This window comes from Hermetia illucens, chromosome 4 (assembly GCF_905115235.1).
Source record: "Hermetia illucens chromosome 4, iHerIll2.2.curated.20191125, whole genome shotgun sequence".
Classification (NCBI taxonomy): Eukaryota; Metazoa; Arthropoda; class Insecta; order Diptera; family Stratiomyidae; genus Hermetia; species Hermetia illucens.
Genome location: NC_051852.1, coordinates 8,453,032 through 8,472,474, shown reverse-complemented (window position 1 = coordinate 8,472,474; position 19,443 = coordinate 8,453,032). Strand labels below are relative to the sequence as shown.

At 41.6% G+C, this 19,443-nt stretch overlaps 1 protein-coding gene across 2 annotated transcripts; it reads right to left on the bottom strand.

The window, feature by feature from the left end:
• LOC119655743 (protein ROP-like) lies at positions 1 to 19,216 on the bottom strand. Of its 2 annotated transcripts, none has more exons than XM_038061796.1 (10): positions 19,016 to 19,216; positions 14,500 to 14,694; positions 14,283 to 14,438; positions 13,400 to 13,503; positions 8,420 to 8,939; positions 8,238 to 8,359; positions 6,258 to 6,383; positions 1,449 to 1,616; positions 1,168 to 1,355; positions 1 to 1,104 (listed from the first exon to the last, which is right to left on the bottom strand). In XM_038061796.1, exons 1-10 carry the CDS (start codon positions 19,041 to 19,043, stop codon positions 882 to 884), a joined length of 1,830 nt encoding a protein of 609 aa, XP_037917724.1. In that variant the 5' UTR covers positions 19,044 to 19,216; the 3' UTR covers positions 1 to 881. The 2 variants fall into 2 exon arrangements, with proteins under 2 accessions (XP_037917724.1, XP_037917725.1); XM_038061797.1 differs by having other exon boundaries at positions 882 to 1,104; positions 6,270 to 6,383; positions 19,016 to 19,043.
• Positions 19,217 to 19,443: the final 227 nt, after the last annotated feature.

Genomic DNA, 19,443 nt, shown 5'->3' with positions numbered 1-19,443 from the left:
TCACTCCATTTATTAGTAATTAGTAATATTCTACATTTATTACAAGCTACCGAAAACTCGGCACATACAAAATTATTTGATGTTTAACAAAACCAATTGCAGAAATGGGAAAAAAATACGTAACTGAATCATATATTTTATCAAATTCTATCAGAAACAAAGCACCCTCAGCCGCATTGTCGTGGATATCTCAATCATCTATTATAATTTCTAATTTTTGTACTTATCTTGTGTGCTTTGTAACATTCTACTCTCATATTTGATTGGTCCATTTGTATAGATTTATATATGATTGATAGTCCCAAACCAAGTCTCATTCATTCAACACTGATGACTCCGATGGAAATGCTACCTTTGGTATGCTGGAAGCGTCATTCAAAACATCCCCTAGCCTTTTGACGCAGGTGAAAAGTGTCTTAAACTTTAAGTGCTACAATCGGAAGCACGAGAGCCCTGATTCGAATTCAATTTTAATGCAGATATGTGGGAAGAAACCATGTCATTTGGGTACGGTATAAATCGCGCATTTGATTAAAATTATCTTAATGTGGTTTGGGACCAGTTCTATTTTCAAATAATTCAGTAATTGTAAAATTCAGGGTAATTAAAATGCAGCCTACATGAAATCAACTGTCAGGAATTTAAATTCGTCTATTATCGTGGGGCACATATACTTTTTCAAATAGTTCTCTATATCCACATTCTACTCAAACTCAAAAGAGTTGACCATTTCCCTAAAAAGCTACACAGATATGATTTCTTCATATTATTTATATATGTAGTATTAATAATTGAACATTTATGCATTCCAGCTGTACCAGCTTTAATGGGGTAGTTTCTGCTTTTGATTTTGTGCGAAATTATCTCCTCTGAATAGACATTTAATCTTCTTTGGCTAAGCATCCCAGGTCACTCAGAAATACTTCGGGCGTTAAAACATGCGATGATCCAATTATAACTTCCCAATTTTTAACTGAATTCGTCACTTCATATGCACATCGCATTTCTGAAAAACTCATACCACCCACAATGAAGACAATCAATCGGGGGACATTCTTAACGGCAGCTTGTGATTTATCCTTGTGCCAATGTCCATATCTAGCACTGAAGGGAAAAAGAAAAATCCATGATATATCATTGACGGTGTTTAATGTGATTTAAACCCACCTCGTTGGTGCACGATAGGAAATATTCTGTGTACGACCCGCTAAGAATTGGAAATGTCGGGAATCCAATTTGTCTTCAATACAGTCTTCCATAATATCCTTTATAAGAGGCGTCCAGCGGGACATTTGGTATGTATGCTCGGTGATTCTTTCCTTTCTTGACACTGCATAGGCCTTTTTACGTGTGCTCTGGGAAAAAGTAAAGGTCAATTGAATTATATCATTTCCAATCGGTTCCAATCTTTATGATCATCTCTTTTAGTAAAATCAGTTGATACCTACATCGGCAATAACGTTAACTCCCAAAAAACTTAGGTTACGGATCATATCCTGATACTTAGGTGGAAGCTGAGCATGTGTAAAAAGTTTTGTCAAATTTTCCTCTGATATTCCATTTTTGATCATGACATAAAGCGCAATAATTCTAGCTTTATCGTAATTTGAGATACTCTGAAATTACATATATAAAGACCAATTAGTATAGAACTTTGACATTCTCCAAACGGATCACGGTTGGTTTTAACAAAGTTGATATCAAAAAATTATAAACCCCAAAACTAACAACGGGGTATCGTTTCTGATGCCTTCATAATAATGTTTTTTTTAGTGGAAAAAATTAATTGGAAATCAACCAAATTTAGAAATTATATTAGTCATATGTCGAACTTTTGAGGTTTTTTTTTTAAATTTTAAGCCAAAAATAAAAAAGTTACGCGACATTATTCCGCTGAAGGGCGTAACTAGAGTTCTCCAACTGCGGGAAGTGTAGTGAGTTCAACTTTTATCTGAAGCTTCATGTCTCTATTGCTGGTCATAAAGACAGCGCCCTCTCACTACTCCTCTTTATTCTTGTTATGGACACTGTCACTTGCTATGGACACTGTCAACGTCCTGCGCCCTATACACTGCTTTATACAGGTGATGCTTTCCTAGCATCCAAAAGAAAAAATAATATCGAGCAATTTATCAAAAAATGGAATAATCGCCTCATGCAACACCAGCAATATTAGCCTGCAGGCCTTGAAGGTTTTTAGGATAATAGACTGAACAAGTCTTAGTTATCTCCCTGCCTAAAAAGATCAATTCCATCACCTACTTAGGCAGGGAAATAACGAAGACTTGTTCGATCAGAGATCATTTGAACTTTATTATCCCGAAAACCTTAAAGACCAGTAGGCTGATTAATTTTGCAACTGATTTCTCTTGGGGCCTCATACCCCAGAAGGCCATCAATCTCTATAGATCGGAGGTAAGGCCTACCTTACAGTGTGCAGCTACGTTCACTATGAATCTGCCCAGATACTTTGAAAATAAGCTTAGCTCTATATCTACTTGTATTCTGAGAAAAAGCCGGGGGCTGACCAGAACCACCCACCAGACTTTTGCTTTGCCTAAGGAGTCGCCGCTCCGTTTCAAAATGTCCCTCTTGGCAGCCAAGGAAATTCTCAAAATAAAGAAAAGGAACCTTAAAACCTATAATCTGATGGTACAAAACCCGGATGCTGACAATGGCCTGTCCTCGATCTGTAGGTCTTTCCGGAGCCTGGTTGACACTGCAGTTCCCAATGGAGTTCCCCTGATTTCTAATAAGGTTCAATACATCTTGTCTTATGACAAGAGGAGGAACCTGTGGCAGGGTCCACGTGGCGGCTGCCTGTGGTAGGTTGGCCAATGGCCTTAAATCTAGAGGTTTTTTGGTCCTAGCGCCGGATGCTGCCTTCAGAAGCGATGGTTCGGCTTATCCGGTGGTTGGTCCAGACGAGGCCCAGATCTCACGTTTGTCTTTGAATGTCAGTTCGGTTTTGGTGGCTGAATTTTTGCTGTCCTTCAATAGTATCCGGCGCTTTTCGACATATGCGGTAGTTCATTTGCCTTTTCCGAGGACAATCTGATAAGAGAGTGCATTTAATAATATGTAATATTTTCTTTTTTAACACCCGTAAGCTTTCCCAGTTTACTACTTTCAATTTCCTAATTCCAATCTCGACATAATTTACATCCAACATTTAATCTTTAAAATGATTTTGTCTGACGCAAAACTCACTGAGGAAGAGGACGACTGGTATATGAGGAATTAAAAAACTCACTATTCGCCATTTAAAGAAAAAATAATGTCTTTTTTTTCATTATAACTTTTGTTAGTTTTCTTTTATACGGAACTTGAACAAGGTCTTTGGTTTTTCTGGGGGAAGCGAAGTTTTTAATTTGATTTCTTTGTTGTCCGTTCATTGAATACCTTTCATTGTGGTGTTTTAATATCTCTTGTTCGTCTTCTTCTCCTCCTCTTTCATCGCGCATTACTCTCCTAATAAGGAACACTCTCCAATATGATGGCGTAAGGAAGCAAGGCAGGGTGGGAATTCGCGGAAAGCCCGCGCCTCGCAATTCATCTGAGGCAGGATAATCATCGATTGGGGATGCCATCCATCGTGGATCTTCCCTTTCAATCACGGCACTGGTGTCCACAGATTTACGACTCCACTCGCGCGGTCGAACAGTTATTTTCATCTTTCAGTTTAGCTCGCACGGCGGTCTTTCCCCCAAATCCCTCTGTTCGCGAAATTTGCAGGATCCGATGCGGACTGACGCATCGGTTAAAAAGGGCACGTGAATTTTTGTATAATGACGAGCCTGGCTGACATAGAAGCATGCAAGGGTACACTTCGATGGAACTTCAGTATTTGCAGACGCACCTTCACGAACAATCTCGTCATCTTTTTACGTTCCCTCTTTGTCCTCCCCAGACTCTTAGAATGGTCGTTTGAAGATCGCCATTTGTCATTACAGTTCAATAAGTTCAATAAATTTCATCACAGGCAGTTCCGTTAAATATTCCGTGAACCATGGCGATCTGCTTAGCGAGCGAACTCAACATAAGGAAACTAAGATTTTGAAATTTGCAAATGGGGAGATATCTAAGCAAAACTTTTTCGGAATGAATACCTTCTTCTTCGGCTTTTGTCCCGTTCAGAAGTAGGGTCGGGTTGTCTTGATCTGTTTGGAAATTTTTCCATTGACTTCGATGTTCAGAAAAAACTTGGCAAGTGAGACTTCGTTAGCGTTAATTACATAACCATACCATCGAGCAAACCTCTCTCGCAATTTTTCTACAATCGGTATAACCCCATATCAATCGCGGATGCCCTCATAGCGGATGTGATCATGACGTGTTATGCCACTGGTCCTACGCATTATTTTATATTCCACCACCAAACAAAACCCTGGAGGCCGACAGTACGGATGACATTCCGATAAATTTGTTCAGTTTTGGGGAAAACGCTGTCGTTGACAGTGATAGTGCCTGTTTCATCGGTCGTCGAAAATTCTCTTTTATTAAAATTCAGTTTGACACCAATGTTTTATGGGACGATCATTTCATTTTTGAACAACTTGCTTAGGATCAACGTTTCTATGAGTCGCTAGGAAAACAGATCTGCATAGAGCAGTATGTAGAGCGCTGGACGTTAGATGTGTAAACAGTGTCCATAATAGGAACAAAGGGGAGTGCCAAAAGGGGACTTCATTGATGTATACCGGATCGTGGTGGAGCAATTTAACGCAGCGCACGAGTTTCTCTAGTACTACATGTTGCCGCAAAGCATACCAGATAAGTTCATGTGGCACTCGATCAAACGCCTTCCCTAGATTCAGAAATGCAACGTAGAGAGGTCGATGATTCCATCAGGAACCGACGCAATGTGTATTGCGTCAGTAGTTCCGCAGTTCTTCAAAAACCCGGTTTGGTTCTCTGTTGTTTGAACGATATCGCGAAAACGCTTGTCAAGAATGCCTTCAAAAGTCTTCGTTGTATGGGACGGTAGTCGGATTGGACGGTTTTGAACATTCTCCTGCACTGCCTTTCCTTTTCTATATAGAAACGATGGTGCTTTCTTACCAGCCAGATGGTTTTCTACCTTCCTCTGTAACTACTGGGCCTCCTTCCAGAGCTGAGCTGCGATGTTGTCAAGTCCTTTGATTGCTTCAATTGGTCCAAATGTCGGCAGTGCTCTTGGAAACGAAGGGTAAGCAAATTCTTCTGTTGAAATCTACTCGAAATAATCAGTCATTTATCCGTAGCGACTCGTCGATACGTAACCAACGGACTGTTCTTATTATTAACCCAACAGAAGTGTTCGATATCTTGTGTGCATTGGTATTAGTTTTTGACAAGTCAATAGAGACCTCTCACGCCATCCCGTTTGTCCAATTTATTGTAAAGATCTTTGCAATGGATCGCTCGGATAACCGCAATCGATTTCTTTGCTTCCCAGTTGACATTCTTGTAAATTTGCCAATTGGCCAATAATTTTATGGTAGGGGCGTTTCTTTTTACAGACCTTCATCGTCATTCAAAAACCAGGTTCATGAACCACTTACCGAAGGTTGCATAGGCCCCTTTGTGGATCATGTTTTCAACTTGTTCCCACGATTTTCTGCATTCGTAATGATTGGTAATCGCATAAGTGAAATTTATTTCTTCTCTTTTGTCACGAAGTCGTCATCATTTGATGCGCGTCGGGACAGTGCTTTTCTCACGCTATTGTATCGGGGGATTGATACGCAAGACAGCAATTAGCAGGCTAAGTTGAGGTGCGATGGTCTCATAGGGAACGGCTTTGCAATCAGTGACAGTGGTAAAATGTCGGCGTTTCATGAGAATATAGTCGATTTGGATTTCACCGTTCCTACTATAAAATTTAGGAAGATAAGACAATCATTTGATGAACCATGTATTCACAAATACAAGGTCATGAGTGCCCGCAAATCCACTTATGCATGTCTCACTGCGCGCTCCAAACCCTTTTCCACCAGGATACCAGCTGCCATCTGCCTTTTCACCCACATGACGATTAAAGGCACTCGCAATACCTATGTATGTTTTCAAACCAAAAAGAACACTTAAATATTACTTTACAGGATAATAGCAACCTTTTAGCGAAAGAAAAAGATGGAACTTTTTATGTTTATAAAAACAACTAATATTGAGATTTTTTACTCAACGGGAATATTATTCTGAAGGCAACAGAAACGATATCCTGGCGTTGGTTTTGAAATTTTTATTTTTTTGATACTAATTTTGTTGAAACTCACCTTGGCATCTACCTTTTCCAACAGAATAGGCACAATGTTGCGCATATGATCCTTTATTTTTTCTCCTTCAGCGTCGGTCCCCATAGCCAAATCCTGCTCTACTCGACATAGCTTATCCACATAGCTCTGTAGGAAAGTAATTTCAGGTAAAAACATAAAACAATGATCCAAAAATGCAAGCCGAAATGGCTTGAAAAAAATATTATCGATAAGATACTGTAATGAAAATCACTTTGGAAAAATATGTGACGTCAATTTAATGACAATTTGGCAGGACACCAAAATTGTATAACAATAAGGTAAATATTTAGTTAGAATACTTGATGGCAGATAACTCGAAGGTCGAAAGGGCCCAACAGAGAAGGTAAGTCGTAAGAAAATTCCTCCAATCATACTCAAAACTCAAAAGAGACACTTGGAAAAGCCAATACCACTCTCAATCTCGACTTAGAAGCCGAAGCAAAATTGCGTATGGGGTTTTCCACCCTAGCGCAAAAATTATCAGAGTTTATGTCTAACTATAAATCTTTAAACTCTGACATGAACAAGAGACTAGCGATGGCACGTAGATGTGGTTGACGCGCTAGACCCCACCAAAGGGTAAACGCCAACCTACATATAAGGTATATAGGCAACCGGAAATGTTAATTTAAATCTTTCTAATGAAAAGTTGTTAATTTTGGCATTTATAAGACCTTAAAGAAAACATATAACATTTACATACAAAAGACAAAAAATTGACAGACGGTTTCGTCCAGGGCAGAGGCAACTCATCAGACGCTGCCTCACCTCTGCCCTGGGAGCAGCGTGACCGAAAGCGACGTTTGTTTACGATTATATTTAAGCGGAGCATTTTCCATCGATCGTCGCTTTCGGTCACCCTGCTCCCAGGGCAGAGGTGAGGCAACGTCTGATGAGTTGCCTCTGCCCTGGACGAAACCGTCTGTCAACTTTTTGTCTTTTTTTGTAAACTTGGGTTTTTACTCAAAAAAGAAGAGTCCGAGAGCTGCAAAAGAGGGAGTAAGTTACTCCCCAGGTGGTTCGGTCCGTCACTACGTGGGTGCGGACCTAGGACTCCAAGCATCCTCAACAAAAAATATTATAACATTTACATGTTTGTTCCAAAGAAGGTTTTTATCCTCTTCGAAGTGTTGCAGGGTTGTACCCTTCATCTCTGGGAAGCAAAGACTATCCAGTTTTCTCCTTTTTGTAAATAATACCATTGTGGCTTTATTTGAATTAACTGAAAGTCGATGCCTTAGGTAACAGCTGTCTATCAAATCATATAGCGTTAGTAGCAAATATCCTGAGGATGTTGTTCTTTTCAAAGAATTTTTTTTCTAATGTAGCCCTTCTTTACATAATATTTCATTGAGATTTCAAAGCTATCAGAGATCCTCGTAATACGGAGTAATCTAACTCAACACTCCTCAAAATTTAGAATCACAACTGGAAAGAAGAGAAAAATGAATCTGGTTGAATTCCCCTTTGAAAGGATCAAAAATATAAAACGAGAGATCATAAGCTAAAACTAGAATCAAAAAACCAACGCACTCCTCCCCCTAGCCGGATAGAGAAGCCGCGCCTCAAAGAAAGGTAAATCGTTCGTCGCTATGTCAGCATATTAAAAAACGACGATGGCAAAAGTACACATTTAACCTGATCCTCCACAAAACTTCTAAAACACGACACCCCGCGGTAAAATGTCTTGAAAGGTTTCAGTCACATCCTGACTCCTTAGTTACTGACTATCTGGGGATGAAGAGCGACGAGGAGAATTTCCTCCAATCGAACCTCGAAATCCTCATTTTCTGGAGAAATGATAGCCATCTTATTGAAAGAGAAGGCAGAGTAGTCCTCTACACTGGTCGCACCCAGATCCCCAATTCGTCCAACCACCAAACAGCGAGCCTCCATTCGTATGGCTATCGTGTCTTAAAGCCTTAGTTCACTTCCGTATATTTCCTTTTTCAAACTTACTTGATAGCATCTCATACAATCCTCAGCCAAGTGTAAATGCGTCGCATATTTGGAAAGTTCCTTCTGATACTGGGGCATCTTCTTGATCATCTGGGATAAGTCGCGCATCGTCTGTTTATCACCTAAAAAGCAATGAACATGATGTTTGTATCCAGTATCCTTACAAAAAAAACTATACTCACTTGCTGTCATACGTTTAGATTCTGTAAACCTTTTTAAATTCTGTGTGACCTCCTGTGTTACAACAGCAATATGGGAGTGGCGATTGGCTACCCAAAGTTCATCGTTCTCATCCAACAACACTTCTTTTTCGGCCGACTGGGGTGTAGGCGTGTAACGATATACATCATTCGTAATTGGTAATAAATCATAGGCCATTGCTTGGAATGTGAGTTCATGCAGGATGGGTGACACACAATCGAAGCCACGATCCAAGATCAACAGTTGAGACCGTGCTTTTTCTGGGCCTTCGCCCATCGTTGGTTCATCCGCTTTGTAGGCATCTAACTTCTGTTGAACCAAAGCGGCCAATTCTACATTTTTATCCCAGTCACTTCGATACCGGACTTGAGGATATTCTCCAAGTGTTGCGCACAGAGTAGCTAGCTGTTCAGCAATACGATCCATGTTTTTGGAACGAGCAGAGACGAAAATTGGCGAGTAGAAACATTGAAATGTGTCCGGCGAATCAAGCGAGAATACCTAAATGGGGAAGAGGTCCTTTGTAACGATTACCCTTGTACCAATTGGATCTGCCAAAAATTATCCAAACAATAACATGGATCAGTAAGTGAGCGCCAGACTAGAAAAGCTAAATTAAGTCGGTGTTCCTCGAACTCCTTCTCACTGAATGACCTTTGTTTGGATCATCTTTGGAAAAAACCCCGATTCGAAACCGGGATAACACAGCGTGCAAAAAATCTATTAAGAATACTATTTATCTTTTCTCAAAGTTAGATATTAAAAAATATTTGCAAAGTTTATTATGTGTGGGTTTTTGTGCACTCATGCCATTATAGATATTAATGAGGTAAATCTCAAAAGAGATACGAAGGTGGATCAAATAAAAAAAAATCTTTTACTCTGAAACTGTTTGTTTGGGCGGCGGATAGCGGCGTTAAATTAAATAAAATTATAAGGAAAGGAAACCCATCCTCGAAATATTGATATTCAAGAAATAAAAAAATTATATTTTCGACATGCTACCCACCTTATAAGGGGTCGAAATTTAGTTGGTACAAAAGTCAAGTATATAGAAGAGCATCTCGACTCTAAACTGACGAGGAAGCAGCATACCTAGGAACAATGTTAGAAACCCTACTCTAGTGCTGTAGGGCTGCGATAAGTAGAAGCTAAGGACTTTCAACACAACAGGTTTACCAGAAGTATACATCTCCTATCAGGCGCGTCGCTTCATGCAGATAAGAGAACTGCAGCCGACTTAACTGACGAAGTCTGCCTTCAGCAGCGGAAACCAGTTCAGCGCAGCTAATCCAATAATTATCAAGTCAACTTGCATAGCTGCAAACGTAGCTCCACGCGGTCAAACAGAAGTCTACCCCGTGAATTCTTTCGGGCTTAAACGTCGACGCTCTTACTCCCGATTGCATTCACAGCTCAGGTTCGAAAGTGTTCATCCTGAAAATATATGCTGGTGTCCTGTTTAGATTCGACAAAAATACAAGAACACGGTCCCTCACGGACACAGGGGCCAATATATGCGTTCATTCGTCTTCAAAATTCCAAGGGCTATGTAAAAAGTACGGTTCGAGCTGTCGGTTGCAAACTGGACACATTGCCACGTATGGTATCGCTAATGTCACATTCAGCCTTGGCCTTTGACGGGATTCCTCTTGAAGATATATTATAACGGACGCTTTTAAATCCATACTTAGATCAGATTTCGCGGACTCTTTCCAAATCTTCAACACGGTTGCCTTCGGGCTTCAACAGCTCACTTTACCTACCAAGGAGAGATGGCATAATGTCCAATTCCGACTATCAGGGTAATATTGGAGAAGCCTGTTATCATCATATCATACAGGAGTTTCTGGAAATAACTCGCTCAGATGTAACTGGCAAAATGAGCTCCGGACAAGACGAACATGGCGAAAAAAGAAATTCACCAATTAACTAGACCACTACCACACTGGAACAAGGAACGCTGCTTGCATGTCCAAAATCTGACGAACCGTTGGCCATTTTCTGCGAGGAATCTAACTTCGCGAATTAATTGTAGCTGGTAGCCATTGGATTTCATTTAAAAAAAACTCGGTCCACCGGAGGCTCATAATGCTGCAACCAGGAAACACAGCGCATTGACTAAAGCAATTTCAGGTTCCGGGGGCTAGCTGCAAGCTATTGTGTGAGTTAGCTACTGACACCATTCGGCCTTACATCACTCGCTCGCGGATACGTTATGGGCATGCAAATCTACGCATCAAGAGTTGTGCTCACATGGTCATGCTCGTGTCCAAGCCAGATAGGTGGAAGCAAACGCAGCAGGAGGTGGTAATCTAGTGCAAGGACCTTAGCGGAAAAGACGAGACGAGTCGTCCACGGTACTACTGCCTAAATCTAACCGTAAGCGGAAGAGGAGGGCTCGCAGAAGGAAACTTCACCCAGTAAAAAGGGGGACTATCGGCTAAGTCCTGCCTAGCAGAACCCCCTCCTTCAACCTTACCAGGAGGAGCGAAAGAAAGAGAAGCTGGTGACGTGTGCGCTACTGCCTAACGCCGGTATATAAAAATGGAGCCAAGCTGCCCGAACACCCTAGACCTTGGAAGATTCCCAGCTTCTTGGGAATGAGGACATGAACGTGGCTGCACCATCATGTGTGGTAATGGCCAGGAGGGACGCAATGAAGCGAAATGTTCCACGGAAAGCTGGAACCAACTGCTAACCCTAGTGAGACCCACAATAGATGCAGCAGACTCTTCAGTCAGATGTAATGCAGGCAAGAAGCGTAAGACCGACACATCTGTGGTGGGCGGCGCTTTGTTGTGCTCTGCATTAGAAGTCCACCATTGTGAATAACGATCTGTGCAGGACAAAACATGTCAGTGAACATGTGAACGGTAAGCTAACGATATGGATGGAACTGGCTTGAACCCTAATATATACCATCAATATTACCCTCCCGAACCGGATGCTGCGAGCCATCATCATCATCATCATTAAGTAACCAAGAGTTAACAATTTTTCTTGCTAAGAACACAAGTGTTCGAGGAATACATAAGGACTGGCAAGATCAATGTCTTGTACAGTAAGAGTTTTGACCCTATGGTGAAATGTTTCGACCGAAACAGATTTTTGTAAGCTGAAATAAACTCTGTTGGCTGCCAACAATCGTGCGTGAACTTCATCGCCGTAGCTGTTATCAGTTGTGATTTTCGACTCTAGATAGGAGAAATTAGCAACGGTCTCAAAATTGTAGTCTCCTATCTTTATTCTTCCCGTTTGACCAGTGCGGTTTGATGTTGTTGGTTGGTTGGTTCTTGGTGCTAAAATTGCCACCATATATTTTGTCTTGCCTTCATTGATGTGCAAACCAGGATCTGGCGCCGCCTGCTCGATCTGGACGAATAGAATTTGTACATCTCGGGTCGTTCTTCCCATGGTATCGATATCGTCAGCATAACCCAGTAGTTAGATGAACTTAAAGAGGATCGTACCTCTTGCATTTACCTCAGCATCACGGATCACTTTCTCCAGGGCCAGGTTAAAGAGGACGCATGATAGGGCATCCCCTTGTCGTAGACCGTTGTTGTTGTCGAATGGTCTTGCGAGTGATCCTACTGCTTTTATCTGACCTCGCACATTGGTCATGGTCAGCCTAGTCAGTCTTTCGTTGGGATACCGAATTCTCTCATGGCCGTGTACAGTTTTACCCTGACTATGCTGTCGTAGGCGGCTTTATAGTCGATGAAAAGATCGTGCAACTGATGTCCATACTCCAACAGTTTTTCCATTACTTCCCGCAGAGAGAAAATCTGATCTGTTGCTGATTTGCCTGGAGTGAAGCCTCTTCGGTATGGGCCAATGATGCTCTGGGCAGACGGGGCTATTCGGCCTAGCAAGGTAGCGGAGAATATCTTATAGATGGTACTCACCATCGTGATACTTCTATAAATGCTACACTGTGTGATATCTCCCTTTTTATGTATGGGACAGACAACGCCTCTTTGCCAGTCGTCAGGAATTGATTCGCAGTTCCACACTTTGAGCACAAGTTGATGGACCACTTGGTGTAATTGGTCGCCTCCATATTTAACCAATTCGGCTGTAATTCTATCGGCGCCTGGCGACTTATGATTTTTAAGCCGATAAATTGCACGGACTGTTTCTTCTACACTTGGTGGTGGTAGTATTTGTCCGTCGTCTTCAGTTGGTGGGACCTCCAACTCGCCGATCTTCTGGTTGTTCAGTAGTTCATCCAAGTACTCAAAGTACTGTTGTGGCCTCGTAACAAGTTGTTTTCCCTGTAGGGTTGTCAGCTCTACCCAACTCCCAGCCTGGAGGACCAGTTGGTACAATTTGTCCCATTTTTAGGCGCGGGAGACTCCCCTTCATCCTTCTCCATCTGCAGTTTGTCGTTAGGAAAGAGCTCCCAGCGGTCACCACGTGGAAGTGAAGATAGGGTTTCGTAGTAGAGCTGTTGGTGTTGGTTCAGCAGGCATTTCCCAGGTTTTATGCTCCATCGTGGGTACCAATCCACGTTTCACCCTGGGACTTATACTACCCTTTGACGTAATAAATTTCCTATAAAAACTAGGGGCACTGAGTGCCCGAGAGACGGGATTGATATTTGATCCACCTTCGAATGGATAGTGATTAGTATTTTTAAGAAAAGTTCATGCAAAAATTAAAAGGAAAGGTGGAAAGCATCACTATAAAGAGTTTAAATTTTGCCAAATTAATTCCGCAAACAAAATACATGCAATAAACTGGAAAATATATGAATATGCAGTGGAAAAACAGATTTAAAAGGCAGAAATTCAGTCTCACTTTGGAGCCACTTAATTTTATGATTAGCACCTTGCTTTTCGGCTGTATTTATTTTACACAGGTTTCAAAAGAAAAATCACGTGTCGTTTTTATCTCACATACATTAATTACACACAATGCCACAGAGCAAGACAACAACCATAAGTTCAGCGCACCTGGCTCTCATATGGAAGGAAAGCAATGTTGATCTCCTTTAAAGTTTTTATCTTTTTTGCGGCACATGATTTACATAAATCGTTAAACAATTCCTCAGGGCATACTACGTATTCGATATATAATTTTAATTAAGGATCCAAATTTCATTAACATATGATAAATAAAAACGAATTGTTCAAAATGTTAACGTTTCAAAGGATTTACAAATGTCCAAGCGATAATTGAATCGGTCGAGCTGAATCGACCACTTCTATTCTGAATCATTAGAATGCCAATGGATGATAAAGTGATGCGTGATAAACGTTAGTAAAATATAATTTGTTGTTATGCAGTTAGGAATGCATGAACTATCAACGAACAAGTAACGAAATAGGCAATTAGCAAAGTAACTCTATCTAAAAACCAGAACTTTACCTTCTCAAGGATAACTGACTTGGGATCTATCAAGGATCGTTTCTCTCTCATCTTTTCAAACGCTAATTGCCCAGTTTACTCTTTGCGAACGGATCACATTAAAAGAACAAAACAAACACACAAATCTTGATTGAATTAAACAAATCACAATGTACCTGACCGCTTCGTAAGTGGATAAAGATTCAATACAATATTTGATAAAAACTGATACAAAGTCAACATTATTGAGTACAAAATCCAAAATGAAGAAAAACCAATTCACCTGCTGCTCGTATGAAACAAATGCGACATTAATTTCTTTACACGTTCTAATATATTTAGCGGCTTGAGATTTAGATAATAATTCGAAACGTTCACTTGGAACAGCTGCAAAGTATTTTGTTTATAAAATTATAGAGTCCAACGGCTTTGTTAAACGAAAACTGCTAAAATCAACAATGGCTAAGGAAACCAAGTAGACAAAGTTACCTTCTGTGAAGAAAACATGTGCTGCCTTGTACAAAGGACGATTTGGATGCTCGAAATCACGCATCAGGGTGCGAACGGACTCTTCAGATGGCGTAATCAGATAGATCGCCTCCATTGATGCCAACGGTTCGCGTTTCTTATTCAGATCTTCCACAACTGAAATATGGAAATGTTATGATTGGAAGAATAATGTAGATCCTTAATAAACTTCACTTACGAGTTATTCCTTCAGCGCTGATCTCGTGCATTTTACAGCAAGCTGACACCATCCGCATCGCCAGCTTATCAACCACGAGGACTCTCCAATCAACTTGGCCAGGCTTGATAATGGTTGGGGTGGTCTGACCTGTTGCTGGTGATTTTTTAACAGCCGGCGCTGGAGGCTTGTAACGAATCACCTCGTTCATTATTTCTAGAAAACAAAAGATACATGTACATATTAGTTATATTATCACGAAAAATTTAATCACTTGGGCTCCGTCTAGGACTTCCCATGAAGCCTACCCTCCTAGTACACAATTCTATGCCAATTGATGTTGAGGTAACCATCTGAGGATGGTAAGCTCCACTGAAAAATCTATGCTTCTATGCCCTTTATATATGGTTGCCAATCTCCCCTTTGTACGGTATAGCGCGTCAACTACACCCACACGTCTTCGTTTGCGGTTACCTGAAATGCACTTCAACTCCGCCCACGATTTCCTGAGATCGTTGCACTCGTTCTCTATTGTTCTATGCCAAGTGCGATTGAGACAACCCACCCCTCGCCCATCTTGAAAGAGTGGATTCCATGACGTAGCCAGCAAGGGAGCCTACAGATACCACTCCAATTGTCACACTCAAAACAGGTGCCCTTCTTTGAAATCTTAACGACCATCCCCTTCTTGCACTCTACGGGAAAGGTCTTGGATTCCCAAGATTTCCATACCAATGGAAACAGCAGATCTGCAGTAACTACAGGTGCAGCGATAAACAACTCTGCGGGGAGACCGTGATACCCACCGGCCTTACTCTATTTGAGTGCAGCGATGGCCGAATGAAATAATTGCGTTCTACGGCATCTTTCGCTTCCCTGACCTCTCTCTTGTCATGGCGCACACTACGCTGAACTTCTCGGGATTTCGCTCAGTATCGGAATTCGAGCGCGTCATGCCCGCGGTCACTCGCAGCGATCAATAGAGGCTTCAACCCATTCCGTTCATCGATCCGCTTCCACGATTCCGCAGTCAACCAGATCTTATGACGCCCTTTCGGGACCTGTGTAGCAGCCGAGAAAAGAGCATTTTTGATGGCAGCCCAATGCTCATCGATATTCTCAGGCAAGTTACTAAGGATATTTGCCGTGCGATCAGGGAAATAGCTCTACCACTATCGAGGGGCAGTTAGATCATACAAGCAGTCGATTTTTAACTTTGGGGGTCGCTGCTCCCCAACAATGTGGGAAGTGCCGGATGTAACAGGCAAGCGAATGTAAGCGACTATCAGATGGTGGTCCCTTTCAAGACAGATGTCGGCACTTCTTTTGTTACGCACATCCAGGAGACAACTTCTAAATCTACTGCAGATCACGAATTGGTCGAACGAACGTTTTAGGCACAAACTTCCTGTGTCACTATGGGTTGCTGGAGAGAGAGAGGAGAGGAGGTAGAGCCTTGATAGACCCCGTAACTATAAACGACACTCTTTCAATTGTTTTCGTGGACATTACCGACTATCGCATTCGCGCACTTTACCGAAAATATCGCAATATCACTACTGAAAGTAGTTTCTTCCAGCCGAAAACAGCTATTTGCACAACTTTCGGACTTTTCGAGTTCACCAGGATGACATTTGGCTTGTGCACCTCAACGCAGACATTTCAGAGATTCATGCACTCTGTTCTATAAATAATATAATAATGTTTTGGTCACCTCTTCTTTCGAATCTGAGCATTTGGACCATCTCGAGTGCATTTTTCAACGCCTCCTTGAAGCCGGGCTCGTTCTAAATGTTGGAAACTGCAAATACCTGCAAAAGCCGGTGAAATTTCTTGGCCACATGATCACCCGTGACGGAATTCAATCAGACCCAGACAAGGTTGGGTTCCCCTATCAACAAGGGTGACGGATATGCGAAGGTTCTTGGGCATGTTAAACTTCTATCCTCGTTCCCTGCCAAGGCCGCTCATCACCCAGCGATCTTCAACGCTTACTTGTCTGGGCCCAAAACAAAACGTCGCGCGAGGTTGCGTGGTCTACTTAGGTCGTCCAGGCATCTGAGATCGTCAAACAACAACTGGTTGATGCTACAGTCCTTTCCGTGTTCGTCGATGCCCAAGACACAGCGCCCCTTTTCACCAATGAGTGGACCAAACCTGGCAACCATTGAGCTTCTTTTCTAAACAACTCAATGCAGGTCAACGCAACTATAGCGCCTACGGTCGTAAGCTACTCGTCGCGTACCTCTCCAGTAAATATTTCCGTTTTTCCCTTGATAGCAGGCCGTTCACTATGTTGACGGACTACAAGCCTTTTACGTTCGTGCTTAAACAAAAGCCAAACAAAGCGCCTCCTCGCCAACTTCGGCAACTAAGCTTCATCAGCCAGTTTACTTCTAACATCAAACACGTGTCTGGAAAAGACAACATCTTTGTAGGCGCTTTGTCATGAATCTTGAAGGCTATATTCCCCGTCGCGGTCGATTATATGGCAATTGCCGGAGCGTAAAAGGACTACGTAGAGCTCCAGAGCCTGAGGACAAACTCCAAATACAAGTTCAAGGAGTTTCCTATTTTCGGTTCAAACGCCTACTTACTCTGCGAGACCTCGGACAAAAGACCTAGGCAATTTATTCCGGCTGAATTTCGCATGGAAGTATTCAAAGCAGTACACGATCTTGCGCACCCAGGCATCAGGACAACGAACCGGTTAGTCACCGGAAAATACTTCTGGCTGTCCATGAAGGCGGACAAGGCATCGCCACGTGAGATCAGGCACCTAAACTATATTTCGCAATTTTCCACGGATATTCGTTATATTAAAGAGTGAAGCCAACATTGTTGCTGATTCACTTTCCCGGGTTGAAGCTATAAGTCTGCCAGCGCTAATTAGCACTGACGAGTTAGCCAGCGAACAGCAAGCCGACATAGAGTTTCGTACGCTGTTGGACGGCAACTCTAGTTCCCTTCGGTTGCAACCATTCAGTATCGGTAGCAGCCGCAAGCTATACTGCGACACTTCTACGAGTCACAACCATTTCGAACGCCCAATAAACGGTTTCAATAGGTCCACATCGATGTCGTCGGACCACTGATGCCTTCCCGTGGTTATCTTTATTGCTTAAATTTGGTGGACAGATTTTCAGGCTGGCCCGAAGCAGTGCCTTTGCCAGATCAAAGTGCTGAGTCATCGCCCACACCTTTTATGCTACATGGATTTTCCGCTATGAAGCTCCTAGCATCGTCACGTCCGGCAAGGGACTCAATTTGAATCCGTGTTTTTCACGTCACTTACGGGATGTAAACGTACGCGTACCTCTCCGTATCATCCGACATCCAACGGATTAGCCGAACGTTTATATAGGTCGCTAAAGGCAGCTATTATGTGCCACGAGTACAACACCAATTGGATTGCAATTTTGCCCACTGTCCTTTTGGGGCAGCGAAATTTCGTTCAAAGAGGACTAGGCGCTAGCTGCGCTGAACCACTGCATGGCATTATAGAGATGCATGGCCAACTTCCCTCCATTGATGCATCACACCAGTCACTTGATCATCAACGCTTGACGCGAGCGGACGTGTTGTACCACGAATACTACAGCTTAATTTCCTTGTTATTTTTTAAAAGTGAATAAAGTTTTTTATATGTTCAGTGTGGATTCCTTCTTTTAGTTATATCGATCAAGTCAATCTTCACCACGCATCCTACAGAGTGCTTTAACAGCGGCATCTAACTGGCGATCGAATGGACCAATGAAAACAATGCAGATTTTTCTCAGGCATGAAATTTACTACGAGAATTTTACGATATGTAGGCATAGTTTAAACTAAAAAAAAGCAGTTTCCCAAAAGTTCTAGAGCATTTTCCCACATAAGCCTTCATTCCATCCATTCGTAGACAAGAGGGAAGGGAACGAAAAACATTTTTTCCTCCTTTACAAAATCACCATAACGAAAACGTCAAAGTGAAAGTGGTAGACAAAACAATCCCCATTTCTTTGCTTTCACCGACTGACCGAATTTCCCTCCCTTACACACTGTCGCCCTTATCGTAGGTCATTAACCTTTTCCATTTCATTCATGTTCTTGAACATACCCACGACTCTGTGGAATGCGCAACATTTTTACGTATCCTCCTCTACCTGTGAATTGACTTCAGCTTAAAGATTATGCGAGTAATGTTTACACTCTGCCATCTGATCACCATTCCATTATGTAGGACTTCAAAGTTAGCGCAGGTGCGACATCGTTCATCGAAAGATAATTGGGAAAAATCGATAAGCATTTCATCACTTTTTTTCTCCAATTCAGAAGAATATTTAAAAAGGATTGATTTCAAGGCGATTGTATCCGTAAAACCGAAAGGACTTACAGGAAAAAATGGATAGAAAACCGTTACAGAGTTACGAGTGCGTTTTCTACGCATATAAATTTTTAAAACTAAGATCAAACACTCGATGTGTTTACGTCGTATCTTTATACATTTTCAATGGAATTTAAGACATTAATTTTTACTTTATGGTATTACTTTACTTACTTTGTCCTACTAGAACTTTTAAAGCCATTTTCTTGTTCACTTTCACTTAAAATTCGAATAAAAAAATCACACTGTCGTTACGAAGGACCGAAGGAAGTTGAACAATTTGTGCAATTCACAATATCATCCACTATTCATCGTATGACATCAATTCAAGAATGGAGTGGGGAAGCTGAATCGAATCCCATTATCACATTTTATCATATTTACTTCAAGTACTTAGTACTTTACCTAAAGGACTTTCGCATGAATTCGAAATTTCGTGCTGAATTACCATTTTGTTCTAAATTGTTAGCTTCCACTTTTCCAGTCAGGTCTCAAACCATTCAAAATTGTTCGATACCAATAAGTGAAATTCGTTTAAATTTTAGTGACATCTTTGTTTGAAAATCCAAATTTGAATTCCACAAATCCACATTCACTCATTT

What these genes read in the sequence shown, in the direction of transcription:
- LOC119655743 (XM_038061796.1), bottom strand. Translation starts at nt 19,043, where the DNA reads ATGGCTTTAAAAGTTCTAGTAGGACAAA. An exon ending in AAAAGTTCTAGTAGGACAAA is followed by an intron (nt 14,695 to 19,015) that starts GTAAGTAAAGTA and finishes TTTGTTTTCTAG; the next exon opens with AAATAATGAACGAGGTGATT. An exon ending in ACATGTTTTCTTCACAGAAG is followed by an intron (nt 13,504 to 14,282) that starts GTAACTTTGTCT and finishes TCGAATACGTAG; the next exon opens with TATGCCCTGAGGAATTGTTT.